The 17,197-nt window shown below is 38.1% G+C and overlaps 1 protein-coding gene across 1 annotated transcript in view; it reads left to right on the top strand.

The window, feature by feature from the left end:
* The window catches only part of PTPRG (protein tyrosine phosphatase, receptor type, G), a 78,026-nt gene extending 66,514 nt beyond the window's left edge, over window positions 1-11,512 (top strand). Inside the window, exons 15-18 of the mRNA XM_014533216.1 lie at window positions 501-647; window positions 1,254-1,396; window positions 9,178-9,313; window positions 9,864-11,512. Coding sequence (XP_014388702.1) covers window positions 501-647; window positions 1,254-1,396; window positions 9,178-9,313; window positions 9,864-10,010 — 573 coding nt within the window. The 3' untranslated portion in view covers window positions 10,011-11,512. The remainder of the gene's footprint in view (window positions 1-500; window positions 648-1,253; window positions 1,397-9,177; window positions 9,314-9,863) is intronic.
* Window positions 11,513-17,197: the final 5,685 nt, after the last annotated feature.

Raw genomic sequence — 17,197 nt, 5'->3', positions numbered from 1 at the left:
TTACCTCACTAGTATATTGCAATCATTAAATAAGATAGATAATGTTATGAAAGTCCTTTGCAAAATGTTAACCAACTATGAACTATTATTAACATAATCCATAGGAAATGACAATTAGCCTGTCATAGTTGCTTAAGCAATTATGAATAATAGCTTAGAATTAATTGACCTAAATCCCGTCTCCTTTTCCATGACAATTATATTACAGAGCACTTCTCAGCTGCGGCCAATGCATCCTCCACAGATGCATTTTGGCTGTTACAGTGACACAGGTGAGCATTGGTAGAAATGGTTATGATCACGTATGTTTTACAATAGAATACAATAAATAACCAATGAACTCAGCATGATTAGATAAGGATATAAATCTATGAACCTAATTTAAAAGATGACTTCAGAGGTACGGCAAACATAAGTCATTTTGCAAGAGAAAATTCATACACAAATGTTTGACAGCACTGCAGAGGATTTTATCTATGTATGTATTTTGGTTCCCACAGGCAGAAGATGAGTTTGTGTACTGGCCAAGTCGAGAAGAATCCATGAACTGTGAGGCCTTTACCGTCACCCTTATCAGCAAAGACAGACTGTGCCTCTCTAATGAAGAACAAATCATCATCCACGACTTTATTCTGGAAGCTACACAGGTAACCTAACCTTCAGTGCTGAGTAATAGCTATCTTTGGGCAGATTGGCCTAAGTAACAAGTAATTTACCACCCTCCAGGCAGGTCCAGGCACGTGAGTATGACTTAATTTTAAATATGTATACTTCCCCTTTTTTCACCTTCCAATAGTTGCTTTCCCAGCTGTGTGGATGAAACGTAACCAGCTCCTCTGAGTGAGCACATAGAAATGGGTCTGTTGACATAATTGGAACAAACAATATTCCAGCACTCAGTATTTTCTTTGCCATCAGAAATGGAAAGCTTGCGGTGTGTTGCAGGGATGATGATGATAAGACTTTTGGTTACACAGTATTTTGATGTGTAGTAACTGCCTTCTTAAGGGGCAGGTAAAAGGGGAGCTGGCTTATATTAGTAACTGAAATGATCTCCTAAGCTCTTCCTCTTTTTTTTAATTTTAAAGATGAGAAAAATTGTTCCATGAAATTTTTGCCTGAACAAAATAGGATTCTACTGTTTCACTGTCATGAGCTGCTCGTTTTGGTCTTTAGCTGCAAGAAGTGCTTTCTCAGGAGCAGGTTGCAGCCACGGATGGTGGAGTGAAATGAACCCTGTTGTCTTGTTGTAGGATGACTACGTCCTGGAAGTCCGGCACTTTCAGTGTCCCAAGTGGCCTAACCCAGACGCCCCCATCAGCAGTACCTTTGAACTTGTCAACGTCATCAAGGAAGAGGCCTTGACAAGGGATGGCCCCACCATTGTCCACGATGAGTATGTATCTGCTTCTTAAGTTTCAAGTTCACACGGTTGCCTGTTGCATTGCTCCAACAGCGAAAGGGAAGACATTTTAGACACCAGTTCTCTCTCAGGGACAATTCTATGTCATTTCTAACATGTACCTGTGCAGGGTGTTGTGGTCCTGTCTGCACTTTAACGTGTCGAACCCTTCAAGGCTTCAGGTTCTAGAATTTGTGCTCTAGAAAGGGGAAAGTCCTGTATCTGAGCCCAGAACAATAGATTCGCATGCTTTCCCAGGTTTTATGTTTCAATAACACAAATCAGTCAGTTAAATTACTAATTATCTATGTTGAGTAGATAGTTTCCTTTATTTTAACACTCCTACACTGAATTTTCAAAAACACCTATTAGAGAAGAAACTTTTTAAAAAATGGTTTAATTGATTAGCAGTAAAGTTAAACTACTAGAGTTTATAGTATGCTCTGAAGTTTAGAGTTCTGTCTTTGGGATTTTAAAGGTAAAGAATGTAGGTCTCAAAGAGAACAAGTTGCTCCTGGCTCAGAGATTCTAAGGTACAAACAGTGCTCAAACCCAGCTCCATCCACTTTACTAAGAGGGAAAGGGCCACAGACAGGCCTCATGGTGTATGGCTATCTGGACAAAGCTGCAAGTCAGCTGTATACAACCTTGCCAACCTTTAGCCAACATGGCACTAGTTACACATCCTCATTTCTAGTTTAGTTCCCAGGGATCTAGCTTTCTTGGCCAGCAAATTCTCAGTACATCCATTATGCTCATTAAATTACCAACTACTTCAATAGCATAGGTATTAGTCAATTTGAAAATAAAGCTTATTGTTGTCTTCTCCCCACCCCCCTTGAATTTATGATATAATTGAAAGTGCACAAAGATTTTTGGCCTAGGTCAGCACCTTTACCTCAAATCCAGAGTTCTATTTGAAGGAAGCTATTTTACTGGCTGCTTCCTTAGGAAATGGTGACTATTGCAGAACATTAGCCTGACTTAGATTAAGAATTAAGATTAGAAGAGGATTATAGTCCAAACTTCAGTTCATGTGAAAACCACCAACAGTGTATAACAGGGGTCCTCAAACTACGGCCCACGGGCCACATTCAAATACAAATATTGAATTTGTTCCCGTTTAGTTGTTTTACTTCAAAATAAGATATGTGCAGTGTGCATAGGAATTTGTTCATAGTTTTTTTTTAAACTACAGTCCGGCCCTCCAACGGTCTGAGGGACAGTGTTTAAAAAGTTTGAGGACCCCTGGTATATAAAAACAGCACACAGACAGCCTCAAAATCACTGGGTAGTTGCTACTGGCTATGAAACTTTAGGGCTGATTCTAGAAGGTTTTTTCCCCCCACTAAAGTGAATCATATTTTTAAATTACTTCTGGGTGTTACCATCTCCTATTAATTCAGGCCAAATCGTAATATTGTAATGTTGCTGCCCAAGTTCTAAGACTCACTTGGATGGTATAGTAATACTCCAAGGAATTTTGTCCTAAAATCAGTAAAACACTTAATCTTATGGTTTTATGGAAAGGGAAGGAGAAAATGAAAAGAACACCACTGCCTAGTTAAACAGTATTAGCAGCAGTATTAGCAGAACTGTTTCATTCATTTATTTATATTCAGCTTTTGGGTTTATTACTCAATGATTTTTATTTTATTCCACTTCTGGAATTATCAAAGGTAGCTGTTCTTAGGCCTAAATAAGAAAAGATAAAGTTAACCCTAAACCAATGGGTCTACAAATATCATATAAGTGATGGGGATGAAAACCACCTAAAGCAGTGTGTTCATTCATTTCTCCACCTACCATCATTAGGTGATAAGCAATTCCACAGAAATTACTTTTCCACATTACTCAGGAACAACGTTAAATTTTTAAACAGCTGCTAGCTTTAGTGCAATCTGAATGAGTTTCCTTTCAGTACCTATATCCCTTCATGATGGCCTATAACCCCCTTATATGTTAGCTTATCTGAAACCAAACTTGTCCTCTTCCTGCCGGCCCCATCTACCACCTCTTGTTGCTGCTCCCCACCCTCCCAGCACAGCACAAATTCTCTCACAGTGTGGCCTGCTTCCTCTTCCAGCTGCCAGCCCATCCTCCTACAGGCCACTTTCCCTGCAAAGACTTTCCTCCGAGTGCCCCTTCATTCAACACACTGTTCAAAAAGTCTCACTCGTTTCAGAGGTGATCATCAAAATCATTTATAAACATCACATCCTTACCAGAGCCATTCCTATTTATCAGATATTGTAACTATTTGTCCACATGACTGTTGAGACCAGCAGTGGTAACTTTCTCATCCCAGTCTCCATAGGGTGAGGCCCAGTGCCTGGCACATAGTGGGTACTATGCTTCAGACTGTGATGACCTACAAAAATTCAAGATATGTACCCCGATACGAATTTTCACCAGAGAGCCTTGCACCTTGTTTTTTGTTGCGTTTGTCAATTCTTCTGTGAACAGTAAAGCCAATTTACAAAGCATTATAGAAACAACCTCTTAAGAGCAAAGCAGTAACAATTGTGAGTAGTTAGTAAAAAGTGATTAAATGGGCATATAGATGTTATACACACTGACTATGCAAGGAACTCTGGTGTGTTATAAAATGTGTATCGGCAGAGCACCTACAAACATTGCATTGGTTGGTAACTTAAAGTGCTTGCATTTCTTTTGATGTCTTTGTGGCATAGGAAGGGAAAGATGAAAATGCTTCGTTAACAGCACTAGTTAAAAAGCATTGCTTTGAGGGAGTGCAGACAAACTGCCAGAGGCAGGACTTTATATACTCTTCTTACTCATCTAGCTTATAAATGACCTGCCTCATTTTTTACCACAGCCCTCTAATTTTAAGTGCAGATCCATGAAACTTGACAAACATCCTTTAATCCTACTTAACTCCCAAACTGCTGAAAAAAAGAATGGCCTTTCAATCTTTATTCATGCTTGGTTTACAGAAGGTACTTAAAAATATCTGTGTGTTTGATTGATTTGACTTAGTTTCCAATCATGTTTAATTCTTGTGTGTTTAATGTCTTCTTGTGTAGATACTTCATTTTAATTTAGATACTGACTTAAGAGTGACTAAATATAGGAAAGGCTAGAGCAACCCCACATGGTTTGGATAACTTTAAAAAAGAACGAAGGAAGGGGGAAAGGATCCCCAAGTTTAACAGTTTCTCTAGAACAGACTAGCAAAGGTTAAATTCTCCCCCTGGAAAACATCGGTACCATGCTAAAATGAGAAAGTAGTAAACTCAGTAGAACTTAGCATTTAGGACAGAGCAATAACAGGATTTTAAAATATGCTCAGAGATCTGAAGGAAGACTGTGTGAAATGAATTAAAAACCTGTGTTGTGTGTCAGGAACAAATTAGAGCCTAGGAAATGGAAAGAAGTGCTGGTAGTAAAATGGACAAAGCTGAAATCAAACTCATAAGCTGGATACAGAAGTTTCAACATATGTCTAAGAGGTGAGCCCATGGAGAGATGCAAGAGGAAGAAATAATGGCTGAGGTTTTCCAAGAACTGAATAAAGAGATAAATTCTTACACAGAATGATCAGGATACAATGGAACAATAAGAGACCTGAATACCACAATTAACAAGGCTGATCTAATAGTGATACGTAAAAGAGTTTACCTAAGAAACTGTATCGAGAGACCATATAGTCTCTTCACATGTAAATGGTTTAGTTAAATAAATTGACCATAAATGGAATTTCAGTACATTTAAAAAAAATGATACCACACAAGGCCACATTGATTACAATGCATTAATATTAAAAACCAATAATGAAATGAGACCCCAAATCCTTATACTAAGACACTGAAGTTCTTATATCTAGAATTGTAGATAATTCATGGGTTAAAGAGGTATTGAAAATAGAAATTACAAAATACTTAAAATGAAATGATGATGTAGCCAAACTAAGCTAATGTTTCACCTCAAGAAAACAGGAAAAAATAGATAAATTCAAAAAAAGTTCAAGGAATTAAAAGATAAAAGCCAATAGTAATGAAATGGGGGCAGGGAGGAGATAGTAAGTCTAATGAAAGATAGAACTTTGAAAACTGGTGAGGAAAAATCTACCATATATCTGTAATTACATAAAAACATTTGAGAATTGTTAATATCCTTGGGTGTGATAATGTTTACTTATCTTTTAGAGTTTTATAACAAAATATTAATGAATAAAATACTTGGGATTTGCTTCAATGTACATGAGGGAGGAAGTAGAGATAAAACAAGATTTCCCTTGAGCTAGTGATTGTTGTGATTTATTGATGGCTACGTGAGGGCTTCTGTACTATTGTACTTTTATGTAGGTTTGATATTTTCTATAATAAAAGGCTAAAATAATAGAAGTATTTTAAAGGACACAAGTATTTAAAACTATTTATAATTCCATACTAGTAAACTCTTTTATAACTTACCTTTATTGTTGAAAGTATGACCTATATACCACCCTTTTTTCCCGTTGACTGCCCCCACCCCAGGCTTTCACTGCACTGTTGTCAGCATCCATGGGTTATGTATGTGCATATAAGTTCTTTGGTTAATCTCTTCCTGCCCTTCTTCCTTCAATCATAAGCATAATAATACTTTTTGAACATATGGTAGATGTGCTAGTCTCTGTTCCTAGTCATTTACATGTATCAGCTCAAATCTAGGCTCTAGTCACCAGCTATGAGGTTTTGGCCAGTTAATTCACCTGAATGTGCCTTGTTTCTTCAACCTCAAAATGTGGATAATAGTACCACCTAAAAATAGGTTATTGTGAAGGTTAAGTTGATGTATGTAAATATCTAAAAAAAAAAGCCTAGCAACATAGTAAGAGCACACCACACATTAGCGATGAATAAGAATTGAATAAAAGGATGCATTCTCAAAACTGTTAAGGCCACTAAGTTCTGACAGGTTGCATTTAAACAACACACAGAACAGACATTAGAATATGGATAAAAATGTCTAAATACTGTCAAATAAAACCAGTGTGTTATATTCAAAGAATTATACATCATGAAAAAGTTAGATTGATTCTGGGAATGAAGAGCTGGTTAAATATTACCAAAAAAACTCAGTGAATTTAGAATATTATTAAAGGTATTGCTAAAAAATCAATAGATGTTGCAAAGCAAAACAGCACCTATTTATAATCCCCATCCCCCAAACTCAGCAAACTGCAAGTATAAAGCATCCTCTTTAACTTGATCAGTGTTATTTATCAGAAAAACCTATACCATTTTTATTTAATATTAAAAACTTAGAAGCTTTACCATTAAAGAATACAGCATGATGTATCCTTGTAGTGCTAGAGTACAAAACTATCGAGGTCCTGACCAACACAGTAAAGCAAAATACGTAAGGGTTGAAAAGAGGCAAAACTGGCATTACTAGCAGATAAAGATGTAGCCAATCTAGAGAAATGGTTCACAGATGTAGCCAACCTAGAGAAACAGTTCACAGATAATTAGACCTTAAAGAGAGTTCTGCAGTGTGGCCAGATACAAGTTCACCATGTGAAAATCAACTTTCTATCAACTGAAACCAAACAAAATGTCGTGAGTCCATTCTTAGTAACAAACTCTAAAACACCTAGGAGTTAACCCAGAATGAAATTAGCCAAGACTATGAAGAAAACTATAAATTCTAATTGAAAGCATTAAAAAATATGCTGGAGCAATTAGTTACCCATGGAGAAAAATAAAATCAGACCTTACCTTACACCAGCGGTTCTCAACCTGTGGGTCGCGACCCCTTTGGCGGTCGAACGACCCTTTCACAGGGCTCGCCTAAGACCATCCTGCATATCAGATATTTACATTACGATTCATAACAGTAGCACCATTACAGTTATGAAGTAGCAACGAAAATAATTTTATGGTTGGGGGTCACAACATGAGGAACTGTATTTAAAGGGCCAGAAGGTTGAGAACCACTGCCTTACACCAAAACCAGAATAAAATTCAGATGAATTCATAAAATGTGAAAACAATGTAAAATACTGGACTAGAGAAAGCATTCTCAAACAAGATTCCAAAAAAGCCAAAAATGAGAATTTGATCAACTTGATTACATCTAAATTTCATTACGACGTAAACAACCACAAACAATGTGAACAGAAACTAAAGATTGGAAAAAAATACTTGCAACATGTGCCATAGGTAACATAAAATAATTTCTATGAATCCATTTAAAAGAGATAAACCTAATAGAGAAATGTCCAAAGTATATATTAATAGTCAGTTTCCAAAGAGGAAATATAGATTGTCAATAAGCAAAAAAATATTCAACTTACCTGATAAGAAATACAAATTAAAACAATAGTAAGTTTTTCACCCACCAGATTGGCAAAAGAATTGAACTTTAAATTGATGAGGAAAGCCCTGGCTAGTGTTGCTCAGTGGTTACAGCATAGGCCCACGCATCAAAGGGTCCAATGCCTGGTCAAGGGCATGTGCCTGGGTTGCAAGTTCGACCCCCAACCTGGAGGCAACCAATTGATGTGTCTCACATCGATGTTTTTCTCTCTTTCTTCCCGCCTCCCCCTTCCCCTTCCATTCTCTCTAACCGGGTGAGGATTAACCAAAAAATAAATACATAAATTAATTAAATGATGAGGAAAAACAAATATTCTCATGTTGGAAGAAGTGTAAACAGGTAACAACCACTTGGGAGAGAAATTGGCAATATCTTGAAAACGGAAACAGGCATACCTGTGACCCAGCTCTTCTCCACAGGGCTCCTCTTCCGATGCACGCAAGATACACATGTAACCTAAATGTCCATCCTTGTGCGATGAGTGAGTCTGGTACGCCTGTAGCAGGTGAAAGAATGAGCTGGTTGAAATGCACTGACATACTGACATCTGGAAGGCTGCATCCAAAACTGCAACCGTTTTTGTTTGTTTTTTTTTATCTGTAGATCCTTTACCTCTAAAGTTGGAGTGATTAAAGATGTAAAAATCTGTAATGTCTTAATTTCATGTAAGAATAATGCAGAAACTGCATACTTAATAGTTTTTAACAGCACAGTAAACACAGGGCATCTAAGTTCTAGTCTCATTTGTACCAGAAATACCACCTTGAACAATTGTATTTAATCCTCTGTTTGCTCATCATTCGTGTGGAAACTGTGTATCACAGTTCATAGGAAAATGGAGCTGCCGGCCTGGGGAAAAGTCTCCTTCTCCCAAGACTTTTTTAAGCAAAGAGAACCATATTTTTCAAAGAATTTTACAGAAGATGCCATCATTTAGAAAGCTTTGTGCCCAAAATAATTACTTAACATGGAACTCGTTTTGAGAATTCTCTGATTGCATTTGAGCATTGTATGTCCATTTTTATTCATATTTTGTAAGTTCAATTTAACTGTTTGGGATTGTTCAAAAAAAAAAAACTTGTAGAGCCTTTCACCTTTCTACTTGTTCAATGGTTTACAGTTAAAGTTCTGATATTATTGTTCCTACCATATTATCTAACCCGTCCAGGCATCAGATCTTTTGTATCTCTCTAAAGTCTAATTTTGAACTTCTCCTTTCATCTTAAACATTAAGCTAAGTATCTGATAAAGCCAGTTTGGGAGGTTTCACACTCATAGAGCAATGTCATCTTTATCTCAGGTTTAGCCTCTAAATCTCTTCCCCTGTCCAGTATTTCATTCATTTTTGTGTTTTAGAGTAAGTGTCAATACAGTCTACATAGCTTCTATGAAAATATGCGAGGGTCATTCCAGCCCCTTAGATCTGAACTAGCATTTTCTTTCTTCCCGAGGTATGGAGCGGTCTCAGCGGGAATGCTGTGTGCCCTCACCACCCTGTCCCAGCAGCTAGAGAATGAAAACGCCGTGGATGTTTTCCAGGTTGCAAAAATGATCAATCTTATGAGGCCTGGAGTTTTCACAGATATTGTAAGTACTCTGCTTATTTATGAAGACTACACAACATCAGAGACTACAGAACTCAGGCTGCGGAGCAGTGGTTCCCAGCTGGGGTGATTTGGGCCCCCTCCCCATCCCCAGGGGACATTTGGCAACGTCAAGACACTTTTCTGGTTGTCACAACTGGAGTTGGAAGGAAGTGCTCTGGCGTCCAGAGAGTCCAGGGATGCTGCTGAGCATCCTGCAGTGAATAAGCAGACCTCCAAAACAAAGAGTCGTCTGGGGTGGAGAAACTCTGCTCTCTAGGGTATAGGGTTCCCTAGTTACAGTAGGCGGATACCCTGTTACCTTAATGGACTCTCGACAGTGGGAATTGGTTCCAAGCTAGCAGAAACCTAAAGGACGTGAAGAAAGCACATGTCTTGGTTGTAAAGGATTCATGTGATTTTTTCAGGCAGCAGAAACGTCCATTCCTGTTTCTCTAGTATGTTTTCCAGTTACATTTCTAATTAGTATTCCTGCCTTAGATGAAATGACTCGGCTGCCCTCTGGCTCACGCCGTCTTCCTCTTGTTTTTCAGGAACAATACCAGTTTGTCTATAAAGCAATGCTCAGCCTGGTCAGCACTAAAGAAAATGGAAACGGGCCCATGGCAGTGGACAAAAATGGTGCTGTTCTCATTGCGGACGAATCGGACCCTGCCGAGAGCATGGAGTCTCTGGTGTGACTGCGACCTGCCAGGCGCCTAATTTGTAAAACTTCTGAAGACTGAGAACTTTTTTGAGGCCTTTTTTGCCAGACTCTAGGTTATACAATAACCCAGTTACTTTTTTACACTGATAAAAGTTTTGATATTTATTTTTTGCCATTTTATGTCTTAATGGTATCCTACTGAGCATTTGCACCTCTGTTCACCCCCACCCCCCGTGAAACGCAGTTTGACCTAGTTTGCACTATCTGATCAGTGTTACTGCCTATAATCTAATACTAAAGCAAACCCTGGTGTGACATTCCGTAACAACATACATGCTACTTTTTTAGTTCAGTACAGTGAAGGTCTTTGTTATGACAGTGAATCTTGGTTCTATTATTATTCTTGCTAAAGCAGTTACATTCTACTAGCAGGCAATGCTGTGTTTTTCCTCAGCCCTCTTCTGCTATTTTTTTTTTTTTTTAGACATTGTTCAATGCTGTATGCCTTCTATATTTTAGTGGATGAGCATCGTTTTCTTTTAAAGAATAGTAGGTTGTTGGGAGCTACTAAGAAGGTCGGTCAACCTCATGGCCTTGAAACAGTTCCTTGTATGATGGGGAAGACATCGATTAAGAAATTAGAAGGTTTCAAAGTTGCTTCATGTGAACATCACCTATTAGTTACAAACGTATATTCATAGCTTAAAAATGCCCAACTGTGTCAAAATAAAGGATATCTCTGAATTACGATTTTCACAGTAGCTATGTGGACAGTGTGTGTTATTTCCATCTGACTCTGAAATAGCTCCACCCTAAAAGCAGGACTACCTTTTACAATAGAGAGATGGCAATATTTTACACAGCTCAGCTAAGAAACCCTTTAGTGACTCTCCATTAATGTTTCGTGGTTTATAATTCCATACCTCACGGCAGGTGGAATATGAAAATTTTTGCAGGTGTGTAATTTTGAAACTAGTCCTCTAAAATTCCTATTACTCGTATCGCAATCTAATAAAAACTACCTATCTAGTTAACATTCTTTTCTTTCCTTTGCCAAACGTTTCATGATAAATCTCATAATTACATACATTCTTCTACTTAGGATTAGAATGAAAATAATGTATTAGCAAAAGTCTAGGACCATCTAGACTCCCACATGTGGGCAAATCAGATTTGGAGAGAGGAAAATAGAATCTTGGATAAAATGTGATATCTACATTTTCAAGATGTAGTTTAGCCTCAAGATCAGACATACTTCAGTAAAAGAGGCTGATGATCATCACACAGAGCCCAGGGCCTAACCCCTGGAGCCACATTCACCCCACTGTACATAATGGGAAAATTAGGAACATTATGAGGAATTTCAGTTCCGTTAGAAAAAAATAACCTACCTACTGAGATCTGTTTCTCCTAGTGCTTGTTTGCTTTCGAGGGACAACTTCTGTCAGGAGTGACATCACCGCCAGAACTGGACCTGTTAAGAAAAAAAAAATGGTTTTGATTATTTTTTATGTCAATAAACTTCAACAAAAAGTCCCCACTGGCTATTTGACCATCTTGGTAGGCGTTCGAATATTAATGATCATCAGCACCGAGGCCCTCTCTCTCGCACTGGCTTTCCGTGAAGTTTGTCAGAACGGTGCTGAAGGGCCAAAGCCCCTAAGCAGAGAGGCCACAGGCCACGCCCCGGAGTTCTAATGCATAGGCCCAGTCAATGGAGTTCTCATGAACTACGTCATTTTCAGGGCTAGGTTAATCTCATCTATCATGGATTCAGCAACACAGAATATTCCTTGAGAAAAGATGTGAAAATGAGCAAAGTTTGCTAACTGTGAATGTGCTAGATGATTAAGACACCTTTACAGTCCCCCTGCTCCCATCAGAGGTGATAGAAGGAAGCTCTGCCTAACACTCAAGAATAAAGCTTCAACACTGAAGCACTACAACTGCCAGAAGGCCACAGGGAATCGGGAAGGGAAAGGTTTCAGATCATTACAGACTAGATCGTTGTAGTCAATTAAGTAGGTTACTTTGGCTGTATAGAGTATTGACATGAGTTAACTACAGTAGTTGGCACAGTGGACTTGACTTTCAGAAGTAATGTTCAAGTTGGGGTTCGTGATCCCTCAGTAATTTTTTCCTAATATAAAAGTAAACATTGGTTAGGAGACACACCGCAAGTATTCCCTTCTGTGCTATTTACAGAGGTCTCAATTCATGGAACTGCACACCCTCCAACACAGTTCTGTGACCCTCTCTTTTATGGCCATCAGAATCATGATAAAAGAGATAGCTCGTAAATAGAAGAGAAACATTGCCAGGATGGTTTAGAAGTTCTCTGTGAGCCAGTTGTTTGTTTACAGCGGGCTTGAACCAAAGTCTACAAATCCTGACCCACTAAGCTATGAGCAATTGCTATGTGCCCATCTTGCCAAAGCGATCCAAGCCTACTTCACTGAGGACAGTGATGCGCAGCAGTTCCTCTCTTTCCCCACAGAGTGTACCCGCCTGTTCTTCCTTTGTTTTTGGCGGAGGCATGCTTGCAGCTTTTCCAGGGCAGAGCTTCAAAGATGGCATTTTCTTTGAAACATAAGCACATGGCTTAACAAGGTTATCACCACTGCACTCGGGGAAAGGAAATAGCTTTTGCAAATTAATGTGTGCTATTTTATAAAGTAAGCGCACTGGGTATATGACTTTAGCTCTAGGTAAACAGAATGTGCACATCATACAAAACTGAATTGCAATGACCAGGCCAAGCGGCCGTGCTGGACATCAGAGAAAAGACACCTTATTTCCATCAGGAGAACTCTCTTGCATCCAAAAGCCACAATATCTTTTTTATATACAAAAAAGTTAACGTCTGAATTTCAGGAAGAATAAGATCAATTGAATTGGTTTTTTGATTATTCATTGGAGCTTTTAGTCTATCTCAAGTTGGAGAGTCCAGCAAGGTCAGAGAAGGTAACGGTATTCAAGGGAGTTTTTAGCCCAGAGTGACATATTTAAATCAACTAACCTTAATTATTTCTAAATGACACAGCACAACTGCCTTGTTATGAATTTTTTCTTGAATGCTTATATACTGTATTTAAAAATTAAAATATAGTACCAATTTACCAAAGATACATAGTACTGATTCAAAGCAAAAATAAAAAATAAAGAAACCCCAACTCATCATAATTTAAGAAATAATAATAAAAATGTAGTTTGTCTTAAGAATTTAGCAGTTATACTGGAAAATGCATTTCAACTCCTTATGTTCCAAAGTTTATGTTCCAATGGTGTCAGTGAATTTTTATATGAAGGGAAATGCCTGCTTTTTTTTTTTTAACAGCTGTAATTTCACTTACCCCTTTGCACTTCCCCTGAACATCTTGCCATTTAACATCCAATATTGGCTTTACTTATCTCTAGAAAGAAGGCATGCTACAAATAGGAAGGAATTGTAATAATGATATTTGGCCTCTACTTTGTCTTAGCTGTTAAACTGTTTTTAGTATTTTTGTTAAATATTTGCAAAGGGAAGAATTTTCTACAGAGGATAATTAATTTCAAGAAAAATATCTTGAGTTTTAAGAAATAAACATCTCCAGAAAAGGAGACAGCCGATTTTATAAAATGTAGCAACTCTCCAACATTTGGGGTAGTGACTCTTTTGTTAAGACATTTGAAACTAGCAAGCAGCCATTGTTTCTAAAAACTAAAAACAAAACAAAAAAATCACTTAGCCTTCATGTTGATTCGTGTTTCTTTCACTTCATTTTGAAATAGCTAAAATCATTAAGACTGTAAATATTTTGTTGCTTGGATAAGCATCTTCTGGGAACTTTGTATCTATGGTATATAATCATAGAATTTTATATTTTCATATAAAGCTAATTTTTTTCTAGTTTCAACTCCGTCATAGTTTTGTTTTTGATTTTTGTTTTTGGGGGGGGTTTTTTTGTGTGGTGGATATGTGAATTCAATTTTCTGTGTATTGAAGTAGCAAGAACCATCTTTGCATTCCAAAAGAATCCAACATGTGTTATTTCTTTGAGGCAGTGATTGTGAGAGTTGGGTTTCCTTTTTTAATTCCATTGACCATTTGTGCAATAGGAATTAGACATAGTCACTGAAGACATTTGCTGCATTGACCCATTTGGAAAAAGTGTTTGGGGGTTTTTTTAATTTGTTCCAGGGGGAGGGGTTTTGTAACCTGAAATTTTTCCCTTTTACCTTCTGTTTAAAACTATATCAAATCATTCTATTATAGTGTTATTTAATATGTAAATTGTATTGCTATACATAAAATAAAGTATGGTTTTTGATGTATTCTTTAGTGATGAGCATTTCATGAAAATACCTCTATCAAAAAAACAGGTTGCTAGTCTCCCTTAACAAATCACATTTACACCCACTGACCCTTCATCTTAGTTTGCATGTTAGTACAATGAATATTAGGAGTCATCTTTACACAGCCAGAAAGCCAAAAAGAAGTGTCATTTCTGAGTTTTTCCTCCTTTAAAGACTAAACAATGACAAAGTTTTAGCTGCATAATGAATTAAACTGTTTTCACTTTATGAGTCTGCTAAGAATTACTATTTTCCCCAGTGTATCGACTACAGTTGTAGCAACTTCTCCCTCTTAATATTTACTGTGAGGATGAAGACTGGAAAGACTTGGAGAATCTGAAATAGTATATAGGATCAGTGCAATTGCTTCTACTTACAAGGAATTTTGACATTTCCAAATAGAGGGACCCGAAACTGGCAGCTTTAAACCACCATTCCTTTTTAACCTTAGGTGGCCCCACATTCAGGAATTCAGCTCTTAATACCACGGTTCCAATTTTCCTCTCCATAGAGATTAAAGAGCTGATACTTCATTCTCCCTAAGTAATAGAACTTAAGGAATAATGTGCTAATAGTTTCCAGAGCTAGCTGGAAGAAAGACCAATTTCAGCACACACAAAAATGAATCTCTGATGATATAACCCTAGTCTTCCTCAAATTACACTCGTTGGGACCCCGTATGTGCTGAAACTGGAGTAACAGCTGGAGAGGAGGAGGAGTTGGTTGCCTTTTTCAGGTGAGGCATGTACTCTCCAGTTCACCAGAGTCTGCAACTCTTCCATCACCTGTGTCTGCCCAACATCAGTCGTTTAAACCTGCTTAGATCCTGTGAGCACTCACATAAGAATTCTGGCCGTAGCCGGTTTGGCTCAGTGGATACAGCGTCGGCCTGCGGACTGTAGGGTCCCAGGTTCGATTCCGGTCAAGGGCATGTACCTTGGTTGCGGGCACATCCCCAGTGGGAGGTGTGCAGGAGGCAGCTGAATCGATGTTTCTCTCTCATCGATGTTTCTAGCTCTCTATCTCTCTCTCTTCCTCTCTGTAAAAAATCAATAAAACGTATTTTTAAAAAAAAGAATTCTGAGACCATTTTCCATCTCAGCTGGTTTTCCAAGCAGCATGGGGCGAACGGGGTTCCCACATGCCTAATTACTTCTTTAAAATATATATATTTGATTTCAGAGAGGGAGAGATAGAAACATCGATGAGAGAGAATCACTGGCTGCCTCCCACACGCCCCACACTGGTGATCTAGTGTGCCCTGACCAGGAATCAAATCATGACCTGGTTCATAGGTCAGTGCTCAACCACTATTACTTCTAAGTCCACCCAAGATGGTTCCATGAAGCAGCAGCTCTGACTGTTCAAAATAACTGACAAATCAATTCTCTACTCCATGGCTTTTTCTGTCCAGAAAATAACCCTAGATTAGGAAGCTTCATTTCTGCTACCAAGAATGGGGCCAAGAAACAAGAGTGCAAAGAGCCACTAACCCAAAACTCCATTTTCTGACAGTGAATTTAGACTGTTGAGAACTTAAGATTTAGGAACAAGCCATTACTAATCACGTCTGGATTCGGAGACATGCTTCATTTCTGCCTGTGTTGGTGAAACAGCATAAGTCACCAGAAGGTAGGACCTCGGATTCGGGTACCAGCACGGTCAAATTGGCTTTTGTGATTATGAAGTTTGCCAGAAAGACAGACCAGCGGTTTATCTGAATTTAATAATCATGTTGCTTAAAAATTGAAATATAGGAAATTAACTGATTTGTGGTAATTTGACATAATCCAATTGGTATCTTTTCTTCCCTTCCCCATACTATTTCTGCATGGTGTAAAGTCAGGCTTGGTGGCAACAACCGATAGGCCTTGTGGAGCTCAGGAGAATGTTCTAAATAGTAGATATCTTGAGCATCTCATTAGATTTCATTCCATAAGCATTTGCTAAATGTCTACCACAGGCCACATATTAACTATACTCTGTACAGAATGTGAACTTGCTGGCAAAGGCACTTCAAAAGTCAGATGAGGCAAAGATTACAACTGAATCTTAAAAATTAATTCTTCAATTGAAGCAAAAGGTATTTTCTTGGCACAATAGTAGAGATGAGCAAAGAAGTAAAGCCTATAACCATGGATGTTACCTAACTTATAGACTGTGCTCCCCAAATTCTGTTAATTCTGCACTAAATTCCTGCACACCTGGAATTCATTTCCCCATAGTGAAAAAAAAATGTTGAAGAATAAGGACTATGGGATCAAAGAGCCAAGCGTTCCAGTCAGTTCTGCCACTTTCTGGGCAGAATTGCCCAGTAATTTATACTGTGCTCCCCAAATTCTGTTAATTCTGCACTAAATTTGTTACACCTGGAATTCATTTCCCCATAGTGAAAAAAAAAAATGTTGAAGAATAAGGACTACGGGATCAAAGAGCCAAGGGTTCCAGTCAGTTCTGCCACTTTTTGGGCAGAATTGCCCAGTAATTTAGTGGGTGATTTGGGATAAGTTACTTCACTGCTTTATGTGTGATTTGCATCATCTGGAAAATAGAGAAATGAATGTTTACCGAATCAGATTGCTGTGAGCAGTGAATGAGAAGATGCATGCAAAGCTCTTGGGAGAGTCAATATTAGCCATTATAATTATCATATAATCTTCTTTATTTTTTAATTGCTTAGCAGACCTCTTGTCAATCAAGAAGCAAAAAGTCAACTATCTTAGCTTGCCCAATTAAACAGTAATATTGAGATATTTCCTTCACTGATGAGGAAACTCACAGCATCAAATTAGATGCAAGGCAGGTGAATGGGATGAATCCATAGATTCTGCTGTCCAGAAACAAGTGTGGCAGAAGCACAAATGGACAACCATACACAGTGCC

The sequence above is a fragment of the Myotis brandtii genome, unplaced genomic scaffold (assembly GCF_000412655.1).
Source record: "Myotis brandtii unplaced genomic scaffold, ASM41265v1 scaffold954, whole genome shotgun sequence".
Classification (NCBI taxonomy): domain Eukaryota; kingdom Metazoa; phylum Chordata; class Mammalia; order Chiroptera; family Vespertilionidae; genus Myotis; species Myotis brandtii.
Note: the sequence above shows the minus strand (reverse complement) of the source record. Positions and strands in the feature narration are given on the sequence as shown.